A 21321-nucleotide genomic window follows, 5' to 3' on the forward strand; every position below is an offset into this window, starting at 1 on the left:
AAAGGGACACATTTTACTGAAGTAGGGGGCTTAAGCAAAAAACAAAGACAGATTTTGTGCTTTGTGGGGTTCCAGAGGGTACCACCCTTGGTAGAATTAGATTCTGAAAGTGTTTGCAGAGGTTTGGTGCCATTTGGATAGGTTTTGGGGACATTTTGGCTCATTTTTGGGAAAAGACATGTCAAATTTGACCACTTTGTTCAATCCAGCCCAAAAATTTTTTTCTAGTATTACAAGACATACTGGGGGTACTACCGGAAAAATAAATCTGGCTACAACCAGTGACAGAAGTACATGTAATCACTACAGAATAAATAAAATACAAAACATTCTTTGGATTTTCTTCAGAATATGCATGTCATGTATCTTTATTGAGTGAATAGGATCTGGGGATGTAGTTGGTACGAGTGAGCTCTTTATTTCAAGCTTTGTACGTCTGTACTGCATATACTTCTGGAGATAATGGGGTTTCTTTTAGGCAATGCATAACAGGTGGATATTCTTACAAAAGCCATGGGTTTCCCCAATCCCATCACCAAATAAAAAGTCTAGTCCGTGTTTTCCATATGTATGTAGCGCAATGATCATTTCTTTTTGATTTAAGAAAAAAAAAAAAAAATCCAGGCCGTGTTTTCCGGGTGTGCGGTTGTGGCGCGGATGTAAAACAAAAGGAAATAGGCCATGATGGCATAAAGAACAGGTGGAGTCAAAACGTAATGTTAAATATTTGTTCCTAACTTTAAAGGAGACACTTAAACACAATATTTTCGTTTTAAAAAGTGTTTTCGGGGGAGAGTAATTAGCCACGATCGCGATTTAGAATGCAGTGACTTCAGGCCTATGGCAGAGGTACAGGAAAGTAAGTATAACGACGTTAGCCAACTATCGCTAGCTAGCATGTTAGCCAGATAGTCAGCATAGCTTACTTATTATATAGACGGTTTAATGTCACTTGAGTTGCTAGGTAATGATGTCTGGGCAGGTGGCAATACAGTTACACATTTACTTTAATTGTAGGGGGTTATATAATGATATTTAGTAATCTGGCTACCTAACCAAGTCATATCTAGTAACGTACAGGGGACTAGGCCAGAACCGCGCCCACGGACTTTCCTATGGGTGCCTGTGGCATGCTAGCTAACGGAATGCTAGCTGTTTTTGCAAGATGGCATGCTTGATGGCCAAGTGTAAGCTCATAATTTAATTCTGGTTCTATGCCACTAATTAGCTAACTATCTCTATCTGTCTGTAATGTTACCTTGCTATAGCTAAGTTACCCGCTTGCATCGCCGTGGTGATATAATGAGCAGTTCACGTAAGCTGTAGCTAGGCATTTGTTTTAGCTGAACGTGATGGTGATGGTGATGGTAATGTTAACCAGACTTCTACTACAAAATCCGTGATATGCAACAACTCGGAGACTTTTTTCTAGTTTCGTTTTTTTAGTAGCAGTTACTCTCGCAAATGAAAGGTTCTTACACCTTAATTGCTGTGTATATTAACGCTATTATTGTGGGCTTTGGTGGAATTGTGCTACCAGTTCAAGTAGTGGGATTGGTTGTATTTTTTGGATCCGTTCCGCTGAGTTCCGATTGATCGGTCATCAGTGCACATTTGTTTGTGATGAGGCAATTGCGCTAATTTCTATATGTATCCAGCTCAGGCTTGTGTTGCGGCCGCCTCCTGCCCCCGAGAGCAGTAGGGCCCAGTCACGGCCCCAGGAAACGATGTACCGTGCTGGGGAGAGGGACTTCCAGACGTCAGCGAGGAGGATGGGCACCTCCCTGCTGTTCCAGTTGTCGGTTCACGAGCGAGAGCTGGACCTGGTTTTCCTGGACCACAGCTATGCAAAGCCATGGAATGCCCATCCAGACGCCAGCAGTGCCCGGCCCACACGGATGCTGTTTGTCACTCCCCGTCGGCAGCAGGACACCACCCTGTGAGTGATTGGGCCGTGTCCTGCCGCTGCCGTGTCCCAAGAACACAAATTATAGCACATAACATATGAGGCCTGCGCTGTTGCTGATCCAGACTATACATACCTATGTTTTCATAGAGCTTGTGAAGCCCTGTGTGTGCCACAGTGTGGGGTAGTTAAGGATCGGAACCTGTATCTTGCTGGTTACATTCATTACCAGGTTCACTGCCATTGTAAGCTTGAGAAATGTGCACGCTCATAAATGGAATAGGTAGTGGGTGCATTAATAAAGTCATAACTATAATAAGGCCTATCATTTTGGCAATCTCCTGTTTCCAACTGTGATGTTGTCGGTTGCACTTGTCTATTGGGAAAAAATACTAATATTATAGATTTTATGTGATACTTAGTAGTATTAAGAGTGATTGACCTGTCGGTGTGGCTTTGTAATCACGTATCGTTTGAAGCAGCAAGCTTTAAAGGCCCTTGTTTTCGCAGCGAGTCGGACATGTCCATCGACGTGGAGACGGTGACGGCCACACCCATGCCACTGTACGACAACCAGAAGGCGCGCAGCGTGATGAACGAGTGCGAGAGGCACGTCCTGTTCGCCCGAACCGCCGCCGACGCGCCCCCGCCCCCGGATGACTGGGAGGAGCACGTGAACAAGTGAGCGCACTATCCTCATCCTCCCGCCGAAGGGTCTCCACGAAGCAGCGCTCCCACAGGCTCCCACTCCTTATTCCTTTTCCCTCAAAGGATACGTGTTGCGCGACAGCAGGGTCAAAAGAATTTCAGTTGTTCTGTCCCCTTTCGTAAGCGTTGGGCTTTCCTAGAACTGTAGCCGTGTATGTGCTAGCGGTGGGCAGCCTTTGCGTTTACTCGGTTGTTAAAAAAGCACGCTTTTCTGCTCTGTTCCAGGGTGGGATGGTCCATGGCTCAGAACAAGCTGTTTAACAAGGTCTTGAAGGCCCTGCAGGCCGAGCGCCTGGCCCGGCTGGCCAATGAGAGCGTGAGTCCTTCGTCTCCCTGCAACGCGAGAGCTTCGGAGGCCCAGCTGCGTGCAGCTGGCTTTGCTTTCACATTCAACTGATGTGCAAACTGGGCAGGGTGCAACTAGCTGCAACCGCTAATGACAATTCACCAGCTAGCTTGTAGTGAATGAGTTTACTGGGGAGTGAAGATCCCAAGCTTTTGCTTTGACCGATCGCAGTCTTCCAGAATGCACTTCCGCCCCCCACACGCCCGTTTCTCACCCCCCCCTTCTGTTTCTGTCCCGCGCCCCCACAGGCCTGCAACGAGCCGGTGCTGCGGCGCATCGCCGTGGACAAGTGCGCGCGGAAAGTGCGCCACGCCCTGGCCAGCATCAACTGGGACACCAAGCTGACGCAGTGGCTGCACGGCACGCTGGTGGAGTCGCTGAGCCTGGCCATGCTGGCCGCCTACCTGGACGTGCTGCAGACGCTCAAGAGCAAGGTGAGGGCCCTGCTAGCTTCTGTGTTCGAGTCCACTGTCCAGTACAGCGTAGATGTCATACAAAAACCTTGTTTGTCTTCTCTCTCTGCCCCCCCCAAACAAGTATTCAAATTTCTCATTTGGCTTTGTGCACTGACAGTGTCTCATTGGTCAGGAAGTAAAACCCGTGTGGCTTAACTGTGATCTTGTATTGATGAAAGTAAACATGTTTTATTTTATTTTTTGTTCTGTTTCTGTGAATTCCATTTTTTTTTGGGAGGCGTTTTTTGGCAGTATATGATGCCATGCTGGTTTATAAGCAACACAGTCTAAACAGGATTAGCCAATTTATTTAATTTCCACTGAAGTATGGTGTAATTGGATAATATTTATACAGGGTTCTTGCCCAGGTCTGAAAAGTCTGGAAGAATATGTTATTTTCAATTACTGATTTCCAGACCTGGAAAAGAATGGACATTTTGGTGAAAGTATGAAAGTTTTTGCTCTTAGTAATACACAGACAAGTTCAGAAAGCAAAATAATATACTAAGGAATAAATGTAACTCTGTGTGTCTTGTTATGAAACTTGAAAACTGTTCGTTCGAGATGACTGTCTGCCTGGATGTCAGTTCTAACAATTATGACAACAAAGAGCTGAGTTTCTATTTCAAGAAAAAGGGTTGTGATACTAATGGCATTTAGTCCAGGGAGCAGTTATAGGCAGTTATTAAAAATAAGAAGTATGTAACTGTTTGTCGTTGTGCATTTGAAAATAAAAATTCACAATTTAATTTCACCTTAACTACCGGGGGAAAAACGCGTCACACGTTCCTGGATTGGCACTCGTAACCCAGTAGAATTGTGCAAAGTGTGAAAATAGGTCGTTGGTTGTTGTCAAACTTATAGCTGGAATCCCTGTAATATAAATCATAACAGTATCGAACTGTCAAACCCTAAAGCGCAGTGCAAAACGTGCCAAAGAAATTTACATCGTCAAAATGGGAGAGGCAGCGTTAGTCGGCCGCCTGTGGGCAAAAATATGCAAGTTTGGTTGCCGGGGGCGCCGAGGTCAATGCCGGAGTCTTCCTTTTTTCACGCAAGATTTGCTTGACAGTTAAGGCGATTGGCAGTTCATTTACTTATAAAATAAGTGTGAACTCAGCGGGCTATGTGTTTCCCTTATGATCACTTGAGAATGCATTGCTAGCCTTTGTCTGATATTACACTGACTTCGGGGTGTGCTAGCTGGTTAACTAGATAAGGCCAACTAGCTCATTGACGGTATTAGCTAGCTAGCTAATGTTAGCTTTACGTTAGGGAGCAAAGCATGGAGCAGAATCATCAATGCTGTTCTGAATACGGCAGATGGCCCTGTTCCCATTTGGGTGCTGTTAATCTGAATGAAGTGTTCAGCCTCAGCCAATTGATCAATTCAGCCACCATTATCTGATATGATTACATTGATGTCCAAAACAACTATGGGGAGATCCCGTAGAAAACTGACTGTCCGTCTTATCAAAGGGTAAACACTGCAATTAGTCAGCTCTGTTAATGTTCATTTATTGTATTCACTTAATAGGTTAGCTGTACTAGTGGTTGAAAATTGTCTAAAAAAAATTAATTAGTAGTAAACCGTAAATATGAAAGATCATGTTGGCCTATTTGTTTCAAATGAAATGATTTCTAACCAATAGAAATGATAATACAAACAATTTGTTATAACATTTCATTTGACGTTTCAATACACAATTCATTCGTGAACTCCTAACTAGGATCGGTTTATAAGGCTTGGGCCTGTTTCAGAAGGCAGGACTGCTAAGTAAAATAGCATGGTCTGAAGTAAAAAAAAAAAAAAAAAAAAGAAGGTATAGATAAATAAAAGAGCTGTTCCCGGTTGTTTTACTCAGCGCAGTTATCCAGCTAACCTTGTAATCCTGCTTCCTGAAACCCCTCCCCCTCATGTGTGACGTCACGCTCTAACTTCCTGCCTGCCTTGCTCCGCCCGCAGCTGCCGTCCCTGATCGACAGGATGCTGCTGTCCTCCTCCGTGAAGACGGGCGCGGCGGGGGCCGAGGCCCTCTCGCTGCTCCTGAAGAGGCCCTGGGACCCCGCCGTCGGCGTCCTTTCTCACAACAAGCCGGTGCGGCCGCCATTTCCCTCTCAGCCAACACACACAGCGGGCTGTCCTGTCGGTCTTATCTGAGAGCTGTGGGTTAGAACCTGCACAATAAAAATAAACATGTTTTAGTTGTTTATAGTATCAAAAGACAAGGCCAGTGACAAAGCCAGTGATGACTTTGATTAGTTTATTTAGGTGTTATATTCATTATTTGTCTTTTCCCGCTCGCTGTAGGATTTTGATGTTGGTCTTTTGGAGGCCATATTTTTGTGGAAGTAACATGGTGATTTTCATTTTGTACCTGTTATTTAGACTGCCAATCAGGAGTGAACATGTGTATCCATACAAGCGAATATCCATACTTTTTCTTGTTTAGAAGTGATACTTTTTCAGATGCATATTTGTATTATTTTCCTGTTTATACATTTAGTAAAAGTTTAGTATGCTTCTGGCAGTGCAAGTCAAAAGTGATCACACAAGGTCTTTAACATGGCATAATAATGTATCTGTAAAACCAGGGAGAAAGGACCAAGTCTAGCTGTGTGTCTGTTTATATTTCAGAGCAAACTGCCTGGCTCTCCCCTCATCCTGATGGCTCCTTCTGGGCCCACCAATCCCGCGTTCTCTACCTCCCGCCGAATGCGCTTCTGGCAGTCTCAGCTCTCCTGCTTGGGAAAGGTCAGTTCTGCTCACCTGCAGTGCGTACACACAGACACGCACACACACGCACACACACGCACACGGTCTGTCATCTTGGCCTCTAAGTTTTATCTGCCATATTTTCATGTAAAAAGGTTTTTAACAGAATAATACGCCTGGTTTCATTACATAGATGTAAGTCTGGAATCCCTACAATGCTGTGAAACCATCATGCTCCAGCAGGACGAGAAGTGTTTCTTTTGTAGAGAGAGAGAGATTACATATTTCAGTGGATGTGTGTTGATGTGCTGTTGTGCCTGTCCTGCTCTCAGGTCATTCCCGTTAACACCCACCTGGTGAATGGCGGAGCCAACGTGGGCATCACGCAGTGTTTGGAACACATGATCACCGCTGTCAGGGGCAAAGTCCTGGAGGTAACGCTGTCACTGAACCCGCCCGTGATCCATTAGCACGCCACGCAAATTGATTTCGTCAGATCATTTGGATGGGCAAATGTAAAAATTTGTACACCCAGTGCCCTTGGCTGCCATCCAGATATGAAAGGCATTATTTTTTTCTTCTTTTTCTTTTTTTTTAAATCTTTCTTCTCTCTTCTCGTAAGACCTCTTCAAATGGTGTGAAAGTTGGAGAAATTATTTCAGTGTTTCCTTGTCTAATGCCTTGCTTAGCAGCTGTTTTTAATGTGGTTTTGGACACAATGCATTCATGGAAGCTTCTAGTATTACTAGAGTCTCAGTGTTTTCCGTTACAGTAGAAAATGCTTTATAGAATATATTTACTTTTGAACTAACCAGCAGCTGCACCCGGCCCTCTGTTCTCAGAACTACAAAAGCTCCCAGAAGCCTCTGTGCAGGGAGTTGATTGACAGGATATATGACTGGCCCTTTAGAGTTCCTCAGCTGTAAGATAACTCCTTTCTGTCTGTTTTGGGTCCAGGTGCACAGCCACTTCCCGCACAAGCCTATCGTGTTAGTGGGCTGGAACGTAGGCGCCCTCATCGCCTGCCACGTGAGTTTCGCCCCTGTTGTGTCTTTTCTCTTTGGTTTTTTTAGATTTTTTGTTTTTACATTGCTGGTGTTGAGCTGTGCAAGTATAGTCCTCTGTCCGGTGATGGTGCCGGTTCCATGCCCCAGGTTGTGGCGTGAAAGAAAAGAAACGTGGATGAATTGAACGTGCATTGGTTTTTTTTGTGTAGATTTGATTTTGATTTTGAACGGAAACCATAAAAAGCGTGACTGATCAGATTTTGCATTTAACTGCCATATTGAATGATGTGTTCCTGTGTGCATGTCAGTCTGTTCACTCTTTCGTTCATTTGTTCCCAGGTCTCCATTATGGAGTATGTGACGGCAGTAGTGTGCCTCGGATTCCCTTTGCTCACCATCAACGGGCCCAGGGGGGTAAGGCCCATAACCTCTCCTTGTATGATGAAGCCTGTCATGTGCTGTCACAATTACAGTTAAATCAGTGTCCCAGAAGAACCTTCTCTCCTTCCATTTGGTTTTAATGTGTTTGTATGACATTGCAATTCTTGCATTAAATAATTATGTTTCTATTGATGTGTCCTTTGAACACAGAAGGGCTGTTGAGCTGTTAAAAAGTGCTTGAGATGATGTGTTGATTTCTACTGATTGTGTTTATTTCTTTTCTTGAAAATGTTTTACTCCCCACAATCATTCTGCATTAAAACATGAAGTCTCTAAAAGCCTCTTTTTCATTGGACAGGATGTGGATGACCCTCTGCTGGACATGAAGACGCCCGTGCTGTTCGTGATTGGTCAGAACGCTCTCCAGTGCGGGACCGAGGCCATGGAGGAGTTCCGAGAGAAAGTGCGGGCGGACAACAGCATGGTGGTGGTGGGCGGAGCCGACGACAACCTCAGGTAAGAGAACAACGAGAGAGCGGATTGGGAGAAACTCGGGCCGTCCAATGTATCAGTCCGTGTGATTGGTTACTGGTTTTCCTTACTTGGATTGATTTTTACTTGCTTTGTTTTGTTTGTTGACTGGCCGTTGAACAAAATTCATGTCCTCTCCCAGAATCAGCTCAACAAAAATGAAGTCGGAAGGACTGACGCAGACCATGGTGGATCGCTGTATCCAGGTGAGGATGTCTACCCTTCCATCAGCCCCAAAAATTTAATTAAGGTTGAAGATTTTATAAGTTTAAGTTTTATAAGTTCACTGGAAAATAAATTACTGCGGAGTATTTTCTGTAACCTGAAGAGGAGGCATGCGTTTTCAACTTGAAATTGAGTTGACGCTCCTTAGTGGAACTGGAGCCTTGCGTGGGCGTAAAAATGAAATGCGAATGAAAGGCTGTCTCTTCCAGGACGAGATCGCGGACTTCCTGACGGGGGTGCTGACGCGGGCCGACGGCCACGGGCACGGCAGCGGCGAGCCGCGCGACCTGGACACGGAGAAGAAGAAGAAGCTGCGGCGGGAGCTGCCCTTCGAGCTGGAGCGCACGCGGCCGTCCTCCCCCGCCGTCAGGGTCCCCATCTCCCCCTCGGGGTCAGAGGTCAGCCTCACAGCCCCACGGGTCTTAGAGGAGCTCGTTGTGGTCTGTTTGTCCGTAGGCCTTTTCTCCCTCTGAAAAGCCCCGCCGTTTGGACGTGAGCTTTGTGAATGGATGCGGAGGTGTGCATTGATGTTGAATGAGATGGGGTTTTTTTTTTTTTTAAATGTATGTGTTTTCCCCCTCCTCCCAGGATCTCTCCAGCGTGTGCAGCAGTCCCACCTCTAGCCCCAAGCCCAAAACCTCGGGCCTGTCCCCGGCGCAGAAGTCCAGCCTGATCACTGCCACCCAGCTCCTGAAGACCCACATGCAGCGCTCGGGCACCGTGCTCACGCAGAAACAGGCGCAAGGTACCGGCGCGACCGCTTTCATACAACACGCGCAGACGCACACACGCACGCACGCACGCACGCACGCACGCACGCACGCACGCACGCACACACACACGCACGCACACGCGCGCACACACACACACACACACGCACACACGCGCACGCACACACGCGCAGGCACAGACATGCCATCTGTACACCAGAGCTCTTGGTAGCACTTGCTAAGGTGGTCAGCAATACGTTGTGGTGGCAATTTTTGTGGTGGTCAGTAAGTTATGGTGGCACTTGGTGGTCAGTAGGCTATGGTGGCACTTGGCCAGGCAGTTAGTAATGTGTGGAAGGTCCATGTGGCCTGGCTGGTGGAATTGTAAATCTTAAGTGGGCTGGTTGTGTATGCTTTGATAATTTTCTTTTTGTTTTGTTCCGTTCCATGGTTGGGTCTCCACAGTACAATATTCACTTTGTTTTATTAGTTTAAAGATTTGATTTTTAACATGTTGAAGCCAGTTTAGCTTGAGGGCCTTGCAGGAATTCTGATTTGTTTTGAAAGTTGATTTCCTTTCCATTCTGTTCCTCTTTATAAGGCCCCTCTTCAGTCTAATCAGTGCACGCCTGTGAGCAATATGTTTAAGCGGGAGTTGTAAAAAACAAATAAAATAAAAAATGAAATGAAATAATGATGTTTCTTGCCAGCATAAACCATGGTTATGTTCAGCTTATGTTGAATTTGTTTGTGCATTTGGCGGAGGTTGAAGGTGACACGTTGCCACGGTTCCTGGCTGAGAATGACTGCAGCACGTTGTTCTGTCCACTGCCAAGTCGCATTAACCTCAAGGGCAAGAACAGAACATGCTCTTCTAGGTTTTTGTGTCTCTTCTCTGTAACTTTCCTCTTTCTCTCTCTCTCTCTCTTTTTTCATTGTTTTCCGATTCATTCCAGCTCAGTTTGCTGCTTTTATGAAACAAAACATGCTTGTGAGGAAAAGCCTTCCTCCTGGCACCCCTTCCTGTGTCTTTGGTGAGTATCTCTCTCTCTCTCTCTCTCTGTCTATCTCTCTCACTGTTTTTCTTTTCTTCATCACCCTCTTTCCTGCCTTCCTTTGCCTCATCGTCCCTCTCTGTCCTGTTTTTCTGTTCAGTCTCTCAGGAGACTTTATCGTGTTTATGGGAGTGTGTGACTGTGCAGGCGCACACAGCAGAATCTCCTGTTTCCTTGCAGTGCAGAACACCGTCTGTTCTTGTTTTTAAGAGAGCCTCTGGAATGCTGAAATGACGCAGGAGAAACCAGAATTCCCATTGGCCGATAATTATGATCAATTGAAATTCTTTCTGACCGTCTGGAATTCATTTAATAACTTTTCAATTTATTTTTTTTAAAAACTGGTTGCTTTTAAAAAAAAAAATGTTTTTTTCAAAAGTGAAGCAACAACCCTTAGGTCTCCCTGCCAGAAAACATGTCATAATGGGAATATCCTGAAGAGGGTGATATGGTATTTCTTACGTAATTTCTCTGCTTCAGACTGTGTTTACTTGATGCCTGTTTATGTAAAATGCAAGGGAAATGGTTAGCTTTCCATTTGGGTATTTCGACAGTCAATTAGTCTCAAAAAAAGTCTCAGCATTCTTGAAAGGATTGCTCCATAGCTGTCCATTTACACAGTAATTGCAGGAACAGACGATACGGATGCAAGCAAGAGACAGTTTGACTATTAACCTCTGTACATGCAAGAAATGGTGTTTTCTCCGGCAAAATTTAACTTGTTCTCGTGTCCGATCAAATATATTTTGCCTTTAAGAACATCGGTCAAAAAGCAACTGCATCACACATTAACTGTTACGAGTGCAAGCACTGTAAAAAATACTGTAAGCACTGTAAGAATAAAAAAAAAATTTTACACTTGGGTGAACCGTGATCATGTTTGCAATGGACTAGAACTTATTGCACTTGTTGGATTTCAAGCTTAATTTTTTTTTCCCATCTACAAAAATCTGAATATAGGAAAACGTGGAAAGATCCACGTCTGCAGGAATGCAGATCAGTTGTTTTTGGCACGGATCATGTACTGTATGTCTACATAATGCAAAGGTGCTTTTTTGAACCTTGGTCTTGAAAAGTTTCTGATTAATGATGAAGACGGCTAAACGTTACAGTACATTAATTTAGTGCTTAGAATTTTGCAAATAATTAACGATGGCTACGTGAGTCCGTGGTTGCTTTTTCCCGATTAAATAATTCCGACTTGCCGTTTTTTGATCAGGTAGTTTTTTGCTTTTTGTCATTGGGTTGTATTGGGTCCTTTTTTCCTCTGTGTAATTCAGTGTAATTAATTTCACCATGAAAGCCCGCTGATTATTAAAAGCCTTTTCATTTCGTAAATAGATTGGTGTCTGGGATCGTTTGAACCTCCTTCATGTTTGTAAAGTGTGTCCTGTGATGGATTGTGTGAAGGAGACCTAGTGAGAACATCATGGTCAGTCAGTATATGGTGACATATAGGTTACTGTAATTTTAACACTAAATGGAATGGAGCATATTCCTTAAGTGTAATATGTACAAGCTAAAAAATACGGCTAAAAATGTTAGCAGCAACGTAGATGAGCAGCACAGTAGGATTTGTGAAGTGTCAGGTGTACAGTAGGCTATGGGGATTGATGAAAGGTGAGCTGGGCATTGGAATATGGGGATTGATACAGGATCGGGTGCACAGTAGAACACGGTGCTGTGCGGTGACTGAGGGGTTTGGTGTCTGTGTGGCAGTGCCCGTTTCCGGGGAGCAGGCCGAGGGGCTGGAGAGGGAGGACCTGCGTGCCCACCTGAAGAGGAGGCAGACGCCCAGCCCCACCCCCGCCAAGGCGTCCAAGCGAGCCAAGATTAAAGTCACCATCCTGTCCCACGGAGAGACAGCAGGGGGCGCCAACACCACCACTGCTCACGAAGGTAAACCAGTTGCTTAAACTGTCATCTCTCTTTGAAGGATTTTTTTGACTTATGTTTGGCAGAGAAAATTCACATTGACTTTAATATGATGCTAAAATTCAGTGATAAAATTAGTTCACCACTGTAAACGTGATCCTTAAAGTTTCAGCTATAGTGTGCTGTCAGTGATTAGATTCATAACCATCTGTGACTCGCCTCGACTTGCATTACATTTTTCATTTATTATGCTTGCGTTCCATTGTCATTACAGTCCGTTGTATCACGTTATTCCAGTTGTCTTAAGTCACTATAAAGTCATGAAAAACAATATGCCCACACACGCATGCTTTTACACACGGTGTTATTTGGTAGTATTCAAAACCGAGGTGTGAGCAGTCCTCCCCCCTGCTGTTCTTCCCTCCGTAGTGGGGTCCTCAGGGAAGCCTCTCACCGTGACTGTGGGGCAGACCGTTTCGGGAGCCAAGGAGCTGTCAGGCCTGCTCACGGCACAGAGGTGTGTATGATTTAGGGCCGTCACGCCATTGGTTCGGTATTCAAATGCTATTTGAATTGTAAAAAAAAAAAAAAAAAAAAGGTCAAGGTTTGAGCGTGAAAATTAAAATTCGAACGTGAAGGAAAAAAACGCAGCCTGTCTTTATTTGCAGCTGTCTAAATGCTGATCTTTATTGCAAATTATCAGTCAGGATCAAAATAGCTTTTAGTCACATTTCTTTGAAATCTTATGCCTTAATTTTGTTTAAACAAAATAATTATGAACAGGGCTTGGCATAAGTGGTAAGCAAGTGCACGGCAAAAAAGATTGAAATGGTCAAATTCTGGCATGGAATAATATATGTATATTCAAACGTATGTGTTTGTTTTAGAAGGAGTATTTGAACGTGAGTTTTGGCCGGTGTTGACAGCCCTCGTACAACACGTTTTGTGCTGCGCTGCTCGGAGCCGCACCAGCTGTTGCTAAGCGCTGCGGCCAGATGCCGCAGAATCGAGTAAAACCGCCCTGCGACATTTGAGAAGAGTGGAAATGGCTCACTGCGGGGAAAACTGTGTTACGTTTAATTTTGCCGTTTAGGCAGCCTTACCCAGAGCGACTTGCGCAGATTGCCTTTTTATGAACAATCCATTTATACCGCGTGATATTTTTACTGAAGCAGTTCAGGTTAAGTACCGTGCTCAAGGGTAAAACCACAAGCCCCCCCCCCCAGTGGAGAATCAACAACTGTCGTGTTGCTAGCTCAGTGAACCAATTCTCCCTGTCGGGGTTCTAACCTCAGTCTCCTGCTTGACAGTGTACAGACTGTACTAACTGAGCTGACCTTGGCTTGGTTGCTAAGTAACGTGGCGGCGTGCTCGTGCTGTGCTTCGCCGCAGGTCCGGCGGTCTCTCGGAGATGTCCGGCGGCTCCAGCTCCTTACACGCCCTCCAGAGCCGCATGGGGTCGGGGGCCTCCTCGCCGGTCCACACGCAGGCCCCCGTGGCCGCCCAAGGTACTGCCTGAGCACACGTTTTTGGGGATTTTGGGCTGTGACCTCTGGGCGCGCCTCCAGTGTGAAACTGTCTCTCTCTCCCTGTGCAGCGGCTCCCTCTGCCAGCAGCCTGCTGCAGGGCCTGAGCTTCAGTCTCCAGGAGATCGTGACCAAGTCCCCCAGCCTGCCCTCCCCAGTGGGCAGCACCACACAGGTCACCACACACCCACGCTCACACCCGCGCACATCCACGCACACATCCGATCGCTCACGCACCGCCAAATCCCCATCATTCATTGCAGGGAAACGGCAGAACCACCAGGCAACTCCCTCCCTACCGCTGGAGAAAAAACATTAAAGGAGTGACTTTGTCTGCATCTGTAATGTGCATCTTAATCCGCTCTCTCTTTGTAATGGTGAACGCTTCTGCAGCAGGCACACGTCAATGCTCTTGACAGCAGCTGTGGGCACATTAACACTGTTTGACTTTTTCGGTTTGAACATAATTGCAGTCGGTTTCCATTTTGAAGCATATGCGAAACCTCTGACTGTGAAACATTACAAATGAATATGAATTAAAACTGGAACTAATACACCTGCAGTGGGGGTTGTGTGCAATTTTTTTTTTTATCCACTGAAAATGTGTGCAGTGTAGAAACCAACGCAGGCAACTTCAGCTGGAAGTAAAAGGCCACAGCTGAAAAAGGCCACAGAACTCTGGATGTCATTATGTGCCTTTAATTTGACACCAGTGTCCTCCAGATACAGCAGGGCTCTGTTTTCTGACTGGTTGCACTGCGGATGGGATTTGCGGTCGAAATTCAACACTGAGTCTTCTCCGAGAGACGTGGCATTAGCTGCATAGCCAGCGTTGCTGTTATGTACAGCACCACGCAAGCAGCTTCTATATTACATTGGATTTTATTTCTAATTGGTGCTATTATTTATTGGTTTAACATTTTAAATGCTTAATCATTTGACCCTTCACAGTGTAGGATCACCAGTATGTAATTGGAATGTTTTTAACTGAACATTCTAATGCTGATGTAAAAATCACAACTGGTGATTGACAGCAGTGGAGTTCTAGAACACTGACTTGGAATTTTGAACAAACATTCCATAAACCTACTCTTCAAAGGGTTAATTGCACATTTGTGTTTGATGCACGTCTCAGTCTAGGACAATACGCCCCTGTAACTTGCTGCTATTTATCCTCCCCTCACAGGCTCCAGGGGGGAAGATCCAGAGCCAGGTCTTGGGCTCCATCGGCAGCGGCGGCACCCTCGTCAGGGCAGTACCGGTGACCTCCACAGGGGGCGTGACCAAGACCACCGCCATCCACCAGCTGCTCACCAACGGGGGGCTGGCCAAGCTGGCAAGTAGCCTGCCCGGGCTGGCCCACATCTCCAACCAGGGCGCCGGTACGTCACGCTCCGCCAAGCCGAGGCGGCCGCGCTGATTGGCCCTCCCGGCTCACGGGCTGACGCAGTCAGCAGCATCGGCGAATTACAGTTAGCAGCCTACGTGCCAATGGGCTCGGGCAGCACCACAGGGCAGTTGTAGTAGCAGTGGATTGGAGAACCTGATCGATGACATGCTGAGGTCAGGGAAGGTTTTGGATGGAGATGGAATTTTAGGCTTTGTCAAAATGACATGAAAAAAAAATGACCTCTGCTACAGTTTAACTTGTGTGTATACATGCTTATTACAAAGCTATGGTTTGTGTTTGTATCCATGTTAATATTTAACAGTATGCTCATAATATGCAGTTTATCAGGGTAAAGTCAATAAAAAAGACCAAGTTGCATTTACGCAAAATGAGAAGCTCAGTTAAAAGTGTGTTCAACGCTTTCATGTTTGAAAATGAAACCCCGCTGTTTTAAAAATTGTTTTTAAATTATTCAAGAACAGCCAAAATAAAGTGGAAAGTAAAATTGTTTCATTACATTTTGAAATTGTTTTATGGCCAACTTTTAAAACTGTGCCAACTCATTCTGAGATGAGTTCTTTTCAGACCGTATTCATCTGCCAGAACAGTCTTTCAAATGTACATATTGTTTTATAATGTTTTTTTTACCTAGCGTGCACTACAGAATTTGTTTTCTGGCAAATCAATTCAGACATCACTGACCAGTCGGCTGCAAGCATGGGCCCAAGCTGTTGGTCAGAGCTGAAGTTGTTTAATGTTGGATCAGGCAAGACAAAAAGGTTAAAACGAGTGGTGAAAACAATTCTGTCCATCTGTACCACTTTGTCACCGCAGCAATAAAGAATGGAAATTGAACTGTTTTCTTTTTTTTTCTTAAATGAAACTGATGAAAATGTAAAGGGGAAAATGAAAGATTAAGTTTGTCAGAACTTCTACCCTGGAAAAGTACTCCTGGAAAAGTACTGTATAGCTTGGAAATTTTTTAAAAAGCTTTCTGTAAAGTCCTATGAATTTACATAAATTCAGATGACTTGACAGACAGCTATATAAATTCTAGCCATTTCTAAAATGGAAAGTGGAGCTGTGGAACATTGGGGACCGTAAACATTTGTGTTGGGAACTGTTACCAATAATGTAACCATTTTGGCCAAGATCTGGATAAATAAAATGGACAGAGATCCCGGAATTCATTGTTGATTAACTACGTCAGTCAAATGTACTGACCTAGACACCCAGCGTTCGTATAACCGTTTCCAATGAAAACAACCGCACACTAAAAGCAGTGTACGTTGGAAATGCGCCCCCTAGTGGATCTGTCTGACAGATGGATGCGGTCTGAACGGGGGCCGTGCCCCCCCCCCCCCCAGGAGGAAGTGAGGCCCCTGTAACCCGCTCCCCCCTCCCTGTGTGTTTGGCAGCCGGGCTCAAAGCCCCCACCACCATCACAGTGACGCTGCGGGGACAGCCCAGCCGAGTCTCCACGCTCAGCCCGGCTGGAGGCGGAGTGCCGCTCGCCAAGCCCTCCGACATACAGGTGGGTCAGCTGACCTGGGCGCGCGCTCTCCCAGCGGGCTCCGCCCAAACGGCAGCTTCCCCCCACCCCCGGGCTTCCTCATGTCCGTCCTGGGCTGGAGGAAATGTGGTTGACCCTCCTGTTCCATTGGTCATTAGACAAACGTGACCAGGTCCATTGAAAAGCAGACTTCGTGAAATCTTCTGAGAATGTAATTTTCTATAATGAGTGGAGTGGAATATTTAGGCAGTTTAAAATATGAAATTTACCTGTCTGTATTCATGCCAATGGATTTGGATGCATACAAAGCCAAGTAGGGAGTATGAGCTGCATACAGCCATTGGTTCAGTGTAGCAGTATTATACAGTGCCAATTGTTCTGTTTAATGACTATTGGGAACCATGATTTGACACATTTAAAAATATTTTGAAACAATATGTTTACTGTATGCTTTCATTTTAGTGTGCGATAGTTGCTCAAGACCTGAGAATCACTTCAAGTACCTGAGTACCTATCAAACTTCTCAATAGTTTATGACCGAAATCACTAACCAGTAATATCAAAGCACATGGAAATCAGAAAGACCTCATCACAAAGCCAAATTCTAAGGGAGATGGCATCGCATTTTCTACACGTATGGATGTTTTATGTGAGGATTCCTTGTACCGATGTAATTCATTTAAATTTGAACTAGCACTTAAGTTTTGATACCAGCCCTTGAGTGTCTGCTGTTCATTCTGCAGAAGAAACACGCTTTAACACACAATGGCAAAGAAAATAGCAAAGTAGGACGATTTCCTGTATTTTACGGAAGCATAAGCATGTTGATATTTGCTAGAGGACTCGCTTATCCATATATCACCTGTTGCACAACTGCTCTAGTTTTGGGTGGAAATGATTGCTTTTTTTCTTTAACACAGCTTATTTCTATGACTTAATTATGTTTTCATATTTAAGTCATATTAATTATGACTTAAATGTGTTTTCATATTGTAATGGAAAATCAGAAAAACTTAATGTTCCAATATATTTGGGCAACTGTTGACAATAAGCTCTTCATACTAGGGTGGATCATGAGATTATGTATTTTCCCATTAAACTTTACTTGCAAATCTCTTTAAATGTTTTTTTTTTTCCACCTTTTTTGCATAACCAGGCACCATGCTATGAATGTCGCATCAAAGTTACCTTGGCGCATATTGGCCTTTACTTTAGACACTTGTCTAGACAGGCATTTCTAAACGGTCACATCAGGAGAAGTGGTATTATGGGATTTGAGCCAGTTTCACGTTTTGCATTTTGTTCTGTTTTGGCATGTTCATTTGGCACATTTCCACAGAAGTGCATCGAAGTCTGAGTGTCATGTTTAATGGAACCGCTCATTTTCATCTGTAGTGAGGACTAGGCTACTTATAATTTGCTTGTGAGAATTTAATTTTTTATGCAGCCAAAGTGTTGGGTATGTTTTTTTTTTTGTTTTTTTGTTTTTCATCTGAAAATTGCACATTTTACCATGTTTGGGCAAAGTGAAACGGGGTCTTTCCCTCTGACCAGACCTACTCCATTAATTTTCCTGTCAGTCTACTGTATTTTTGTGTTATGGGAACTGTCATCTGATTGTAGAGTTCTTTGCCTTGCAGTGACCCCCACCGGCCGCACCAGACTTGTTAAGTAATATCAGACGGCAGAATGGTGAGGCTGACTATGCTTGTCCTGTTTCGGGAGCGAGCGGCGGCCACGAGGACTCCCCGCCGGCTCCTTCCCCAGTCCAGCCCCCCGCCGCCCCCCCCGGACCCATCGGAGGACGCTGGCCGAAGGGAGGGGCACCGGGCGAGAGAGCCCTGAACCCATCCTCCTGACCCCAGCGTCCATTGACCCGGGGCAGGGTCTGCTAACTCCTGCAGGGAGGGCACATGACCCCCCCCCAGGCGTCTCAGAGAGCCGTCCCCACCGCTTCAGATGCCGCCAGTGTGGCAGTCCTGGCATCTACAGGGCCACCTTGCGTCCTGGCCCTTCCATGGTAGGGCCCCCGGAGTCAGCTGCACTAAGGGGGTGTTGTCTGGTTAACTAATTCTCTGCTGTAGGGTAAAGGTAGATTTAAGATGGGCATATGTCAGCTGCAGTGTAGTAGAAAGGTTTCTGTTAATGCCTTTTTGATGACCAAATGGGCCTTTGGATACGGGGTTCAAATAGGTGGGCAAGTATTCCACGTACGTAATTTGTAGTTTCTGAAGGTGGTATAGTGGAACACAAGAGCATCTGGATTGTCACATCACTCCCAAGAATACTGCTTTTGATTTCTTTTTAATATTTGAGACTTCAAAAATGAAGCCTTACTGAAGTTCAGTGTCATCACTTTTGAGTTTGTAGTCATTTTCATGCTGTGGCATTGTAAGGCAAGAGTTTTAGAGTTGCGTGAAACGCAAGCTGGCGTTTTTGCTTTGTTTTCTTCCCTCTGTCAGTCCAACTTTATAAATGGGTTATGTGTTTTTGATTGTGAGCACTGTGGAATATGACTTCTGCTGAACAAATAGATCATGTATCGTTACAGAATGTGCAAGGAGTTGAGGTTGTTATAATTGAACCTGATAAGCTTGGCTTGATTTAAAAACAACAAAAAAAAAAACATTGTCCATCAAAACAAATGCTGTGGAATGGATTGCTTTTCCAAATAAATGTTCAAAGTTGGAGAAGGCTTCTGGAATCATTTTAATCGGTGTGAATATTTGAATAATTTATCATCTGTTCAAGGGCAAAATAACAGATGTTAACAGAAAACTGAATTTAACACCTTATTTTCAATTTCTCCCTGAAATTGAAAAAGTATACTCTGACGTCCGTCAGGTATTACCAACTAACAGGCATTTTGGCTTCTGTAACAAAACAACGGTGTATTTTTCAGCATCACTGAAAAATACACTGTTTACAAGTGTTACTCCTCCATATTTAAATATCAGTTGCATGATAAGTTTGGAAAAAGGGGCTGATGGGATGTTTTGTGGCCCATAGGTGCCAGCAGTATAGGCACTGAAGCTGTGGATCAGATCTACTTTTTATTTTGTATTGAATCTATATTGATTCTCGTGATGTTCCAGCGGTAACAAAAATGAACCTAATAGACTCTCCCTAAAAGTAAAAAATAAAATAAACGTTTTCCATGCATCATTGTCTGCCAAATGTAGAGAAACAATCCTTAAATACTTTACATCGGTCCTGATAAAATAAGTTGGATGTTCTTGGTGCACAAAACCGAACTTGGGCGACCCTTTAGATGAGACTGTACATGAGCGTTCCAAATGGGCACCGTTTCTATCACCTTAAAAAAACCGTAAGCGCACTTTTGACAAAATATGATTTAATCACGGCATTCCAGACAAGCCCATCTACGAGGCGGACGTTGTCACTCATTTCTCAAGAATGTAACTTCAAGCGTGCTATAAGCCTATTCAGGTATTCGATATTACTATTACTGTCGTAGAGTAGGCTATGTCTGAAAAATCGGCAAGCCTGCGGGATTAAACAGTAATGGTGGTTGGCTACCGTAAATCTTCCGAAACTCTGGGAGAGCCCTGATGGAATGGAGAAGTGAATGAAACGTTTTGCTATATAGCCATCTGAATATCAGCGGGAAGATTGTAATTGCACTCCTAAACTCAATCAAACGTTTTCATCTCTAATGTCAGTAATGTCCCTATACAAACGTAATTTTAGAAGTCACATATCACACACGTGGCAGTTTCCTGTGTTGCCTAATGGCTTTAATGAATAAAAAATGAAATTATAAAAACAATGATTTCTCAGGTGTGAAAACAGACCTTGAAACGTTGTGGAATTAATGTAGCCGATCGAATGGTTTTCATAAATTGTAAGTTTTCGACGGAAACGTGTTTAGTAGCCTAGGCTTCTTTAAAATAAAATTGGACCTACATTTCCTACAAAGTCCTCTTTATATGTGACGGTTTTTCTTTGTTGGATAAAAATAGTTAGCTTTGATCGAAGCCAATTAAGCGTATAATTAAATAGCGTGTCACAATAGGCTATACATCAAATATCTTTTAGAGTCACTGTGATTCTAAATCTCATACCATATTGGTTTTTTTTTTTTGGTTCCCCCATTTCAAATATTTATGTTTTTTAGGCGGAGTACCACGTGTAATTTCAGTGTGTCACCATGTGTAGAAGTGTACGACTGTAAAATGAAGATGTTATGCATTATGTATGTGACAGTGGACCCCTTTCAAAAGTGCTACCTTCAGTGCCATTTTGTTAAAGCGTCTAATTTCTTCTGCTGCCTAAGTTGTTGGGGTGAGTATGAAATTGAAGGAAATAATCATTTTCTATGAAAGCCTACCATAAAGGTGGGCTTTCATAAAATCAGTCCACAAGTGCCCCTTACGATGGCAGTTTAATCTTACATTTTGTCCAGTGGAAGACGTATTCTAGCACACTTCAATACATATCCAAGGTCGGGAGGAAATTGTATGTAAAATATTGCAAGTCACAAGAAATCACCTCACAAATAAATGCATTGGCTTATGTCACCATGCAACTTGTTTGTATGTCTGAATATATTGTGTTACCTTTTATACGGTATTATATCTGCCAGCAGATTCTCACTCTTTCACTCTTAGGCATTCTACAGACTATTGGAAAATCAAGGTTAATAGTGTCTTTTAGTCCAAATAAATTGTTCAAATGACATTCCTATTTGAGAAGAGAACAGAAAGGCTTTGTGTTTATTTATTTAAGTGAAAGAATAGTATTGTAATTATCCCTTTGTTGTATGTGTTTATCACAAAATAATTGAATTGCTGAATAAATTGACTCAAGAAATTTTTTATAGTCTCTTATGGAAATTTAAAACAGTAGATTCAAAGTTACGTAATTTCAATTGTTTTGTATTGTATATGAAATTGCAATATGTGTAAAACACATATTTGTCTCCAGGGTGATGACAAGGATTAGGCTCTTGCCATT

At 44.0% G+C, this 21321-nt stretch overlaps 1 protein-coding gene across 3 annotated transcripts; it reads left to right on the top strand.

Annotated features, from left to right (window-relative positions):
• The first annotated feature begins 626 nt into the window (after window positions 1-626).
• On the top strand, window positions 627-19037 carry kansl3 (KAT8 regulatory NSL complex subunit 3). 3 transcript variants are annotated; one of them, XM_064347339.1, is made up of 22 exons: window positions 627-859; window positions 1659-1939; window positions 2417-2587; window positions 2840-2930; window positions 3209-3394; window positions 5382-5513; window positions 6054-6170; window positions 6464-6565; window positions 7089-7160; window positions 7478-7552; window positions 7878-8035; window positions 8193-8256; window positions 8485-8673; window positions 8864-9020; window positions 9942-10019; window positions 11760-11939; window positions 12345-12432; window positions 13308-13423; window positions 13513-13616; window positions 14628-14823; window positions 16250-16365; window positions 17985-19037. In XM_064347339.1, exons 2-22 carry the CDS (start codon window positions 1728-1730, stop codon window positions 17985-17987), a joined length of 2607 nt encoding a protein of 868 aa, XP_064203409.1. In that variant the 5' UTR covers window positions 627-859; window positions 1659-1727; the 3' UTR covers window positions 17988-19037. The 3 variants fall into 3 exon arrangements, with proteins under 3 accessions (XP_064203409.1, XP_064203411.1, XP_064203410.1); XM_064347340.1 differs by lacking the exon at window positions 627-859 and adding an exon at window positions 1324-1471; XM_064347341.1 differs by lacking the exon at window positions 9942-10019.
• Window positions 19038-21321: the final 2284 nt, after the last annotated feature.

Source organism: Anguilla rostrata, chromosome 8, assembly GCF_018555375.3.
Source record: "Anguilla rostrata isolate EN2019 chromosome 8, ASM1855537v3, whole genome shotgun sequence".
Lineage (NCBI taxonomy): Eukaryota > Metazoa > Chordata > Actinopteri > Anguilliformes > Anguillidae > Anguilla > Anguilla rostrata.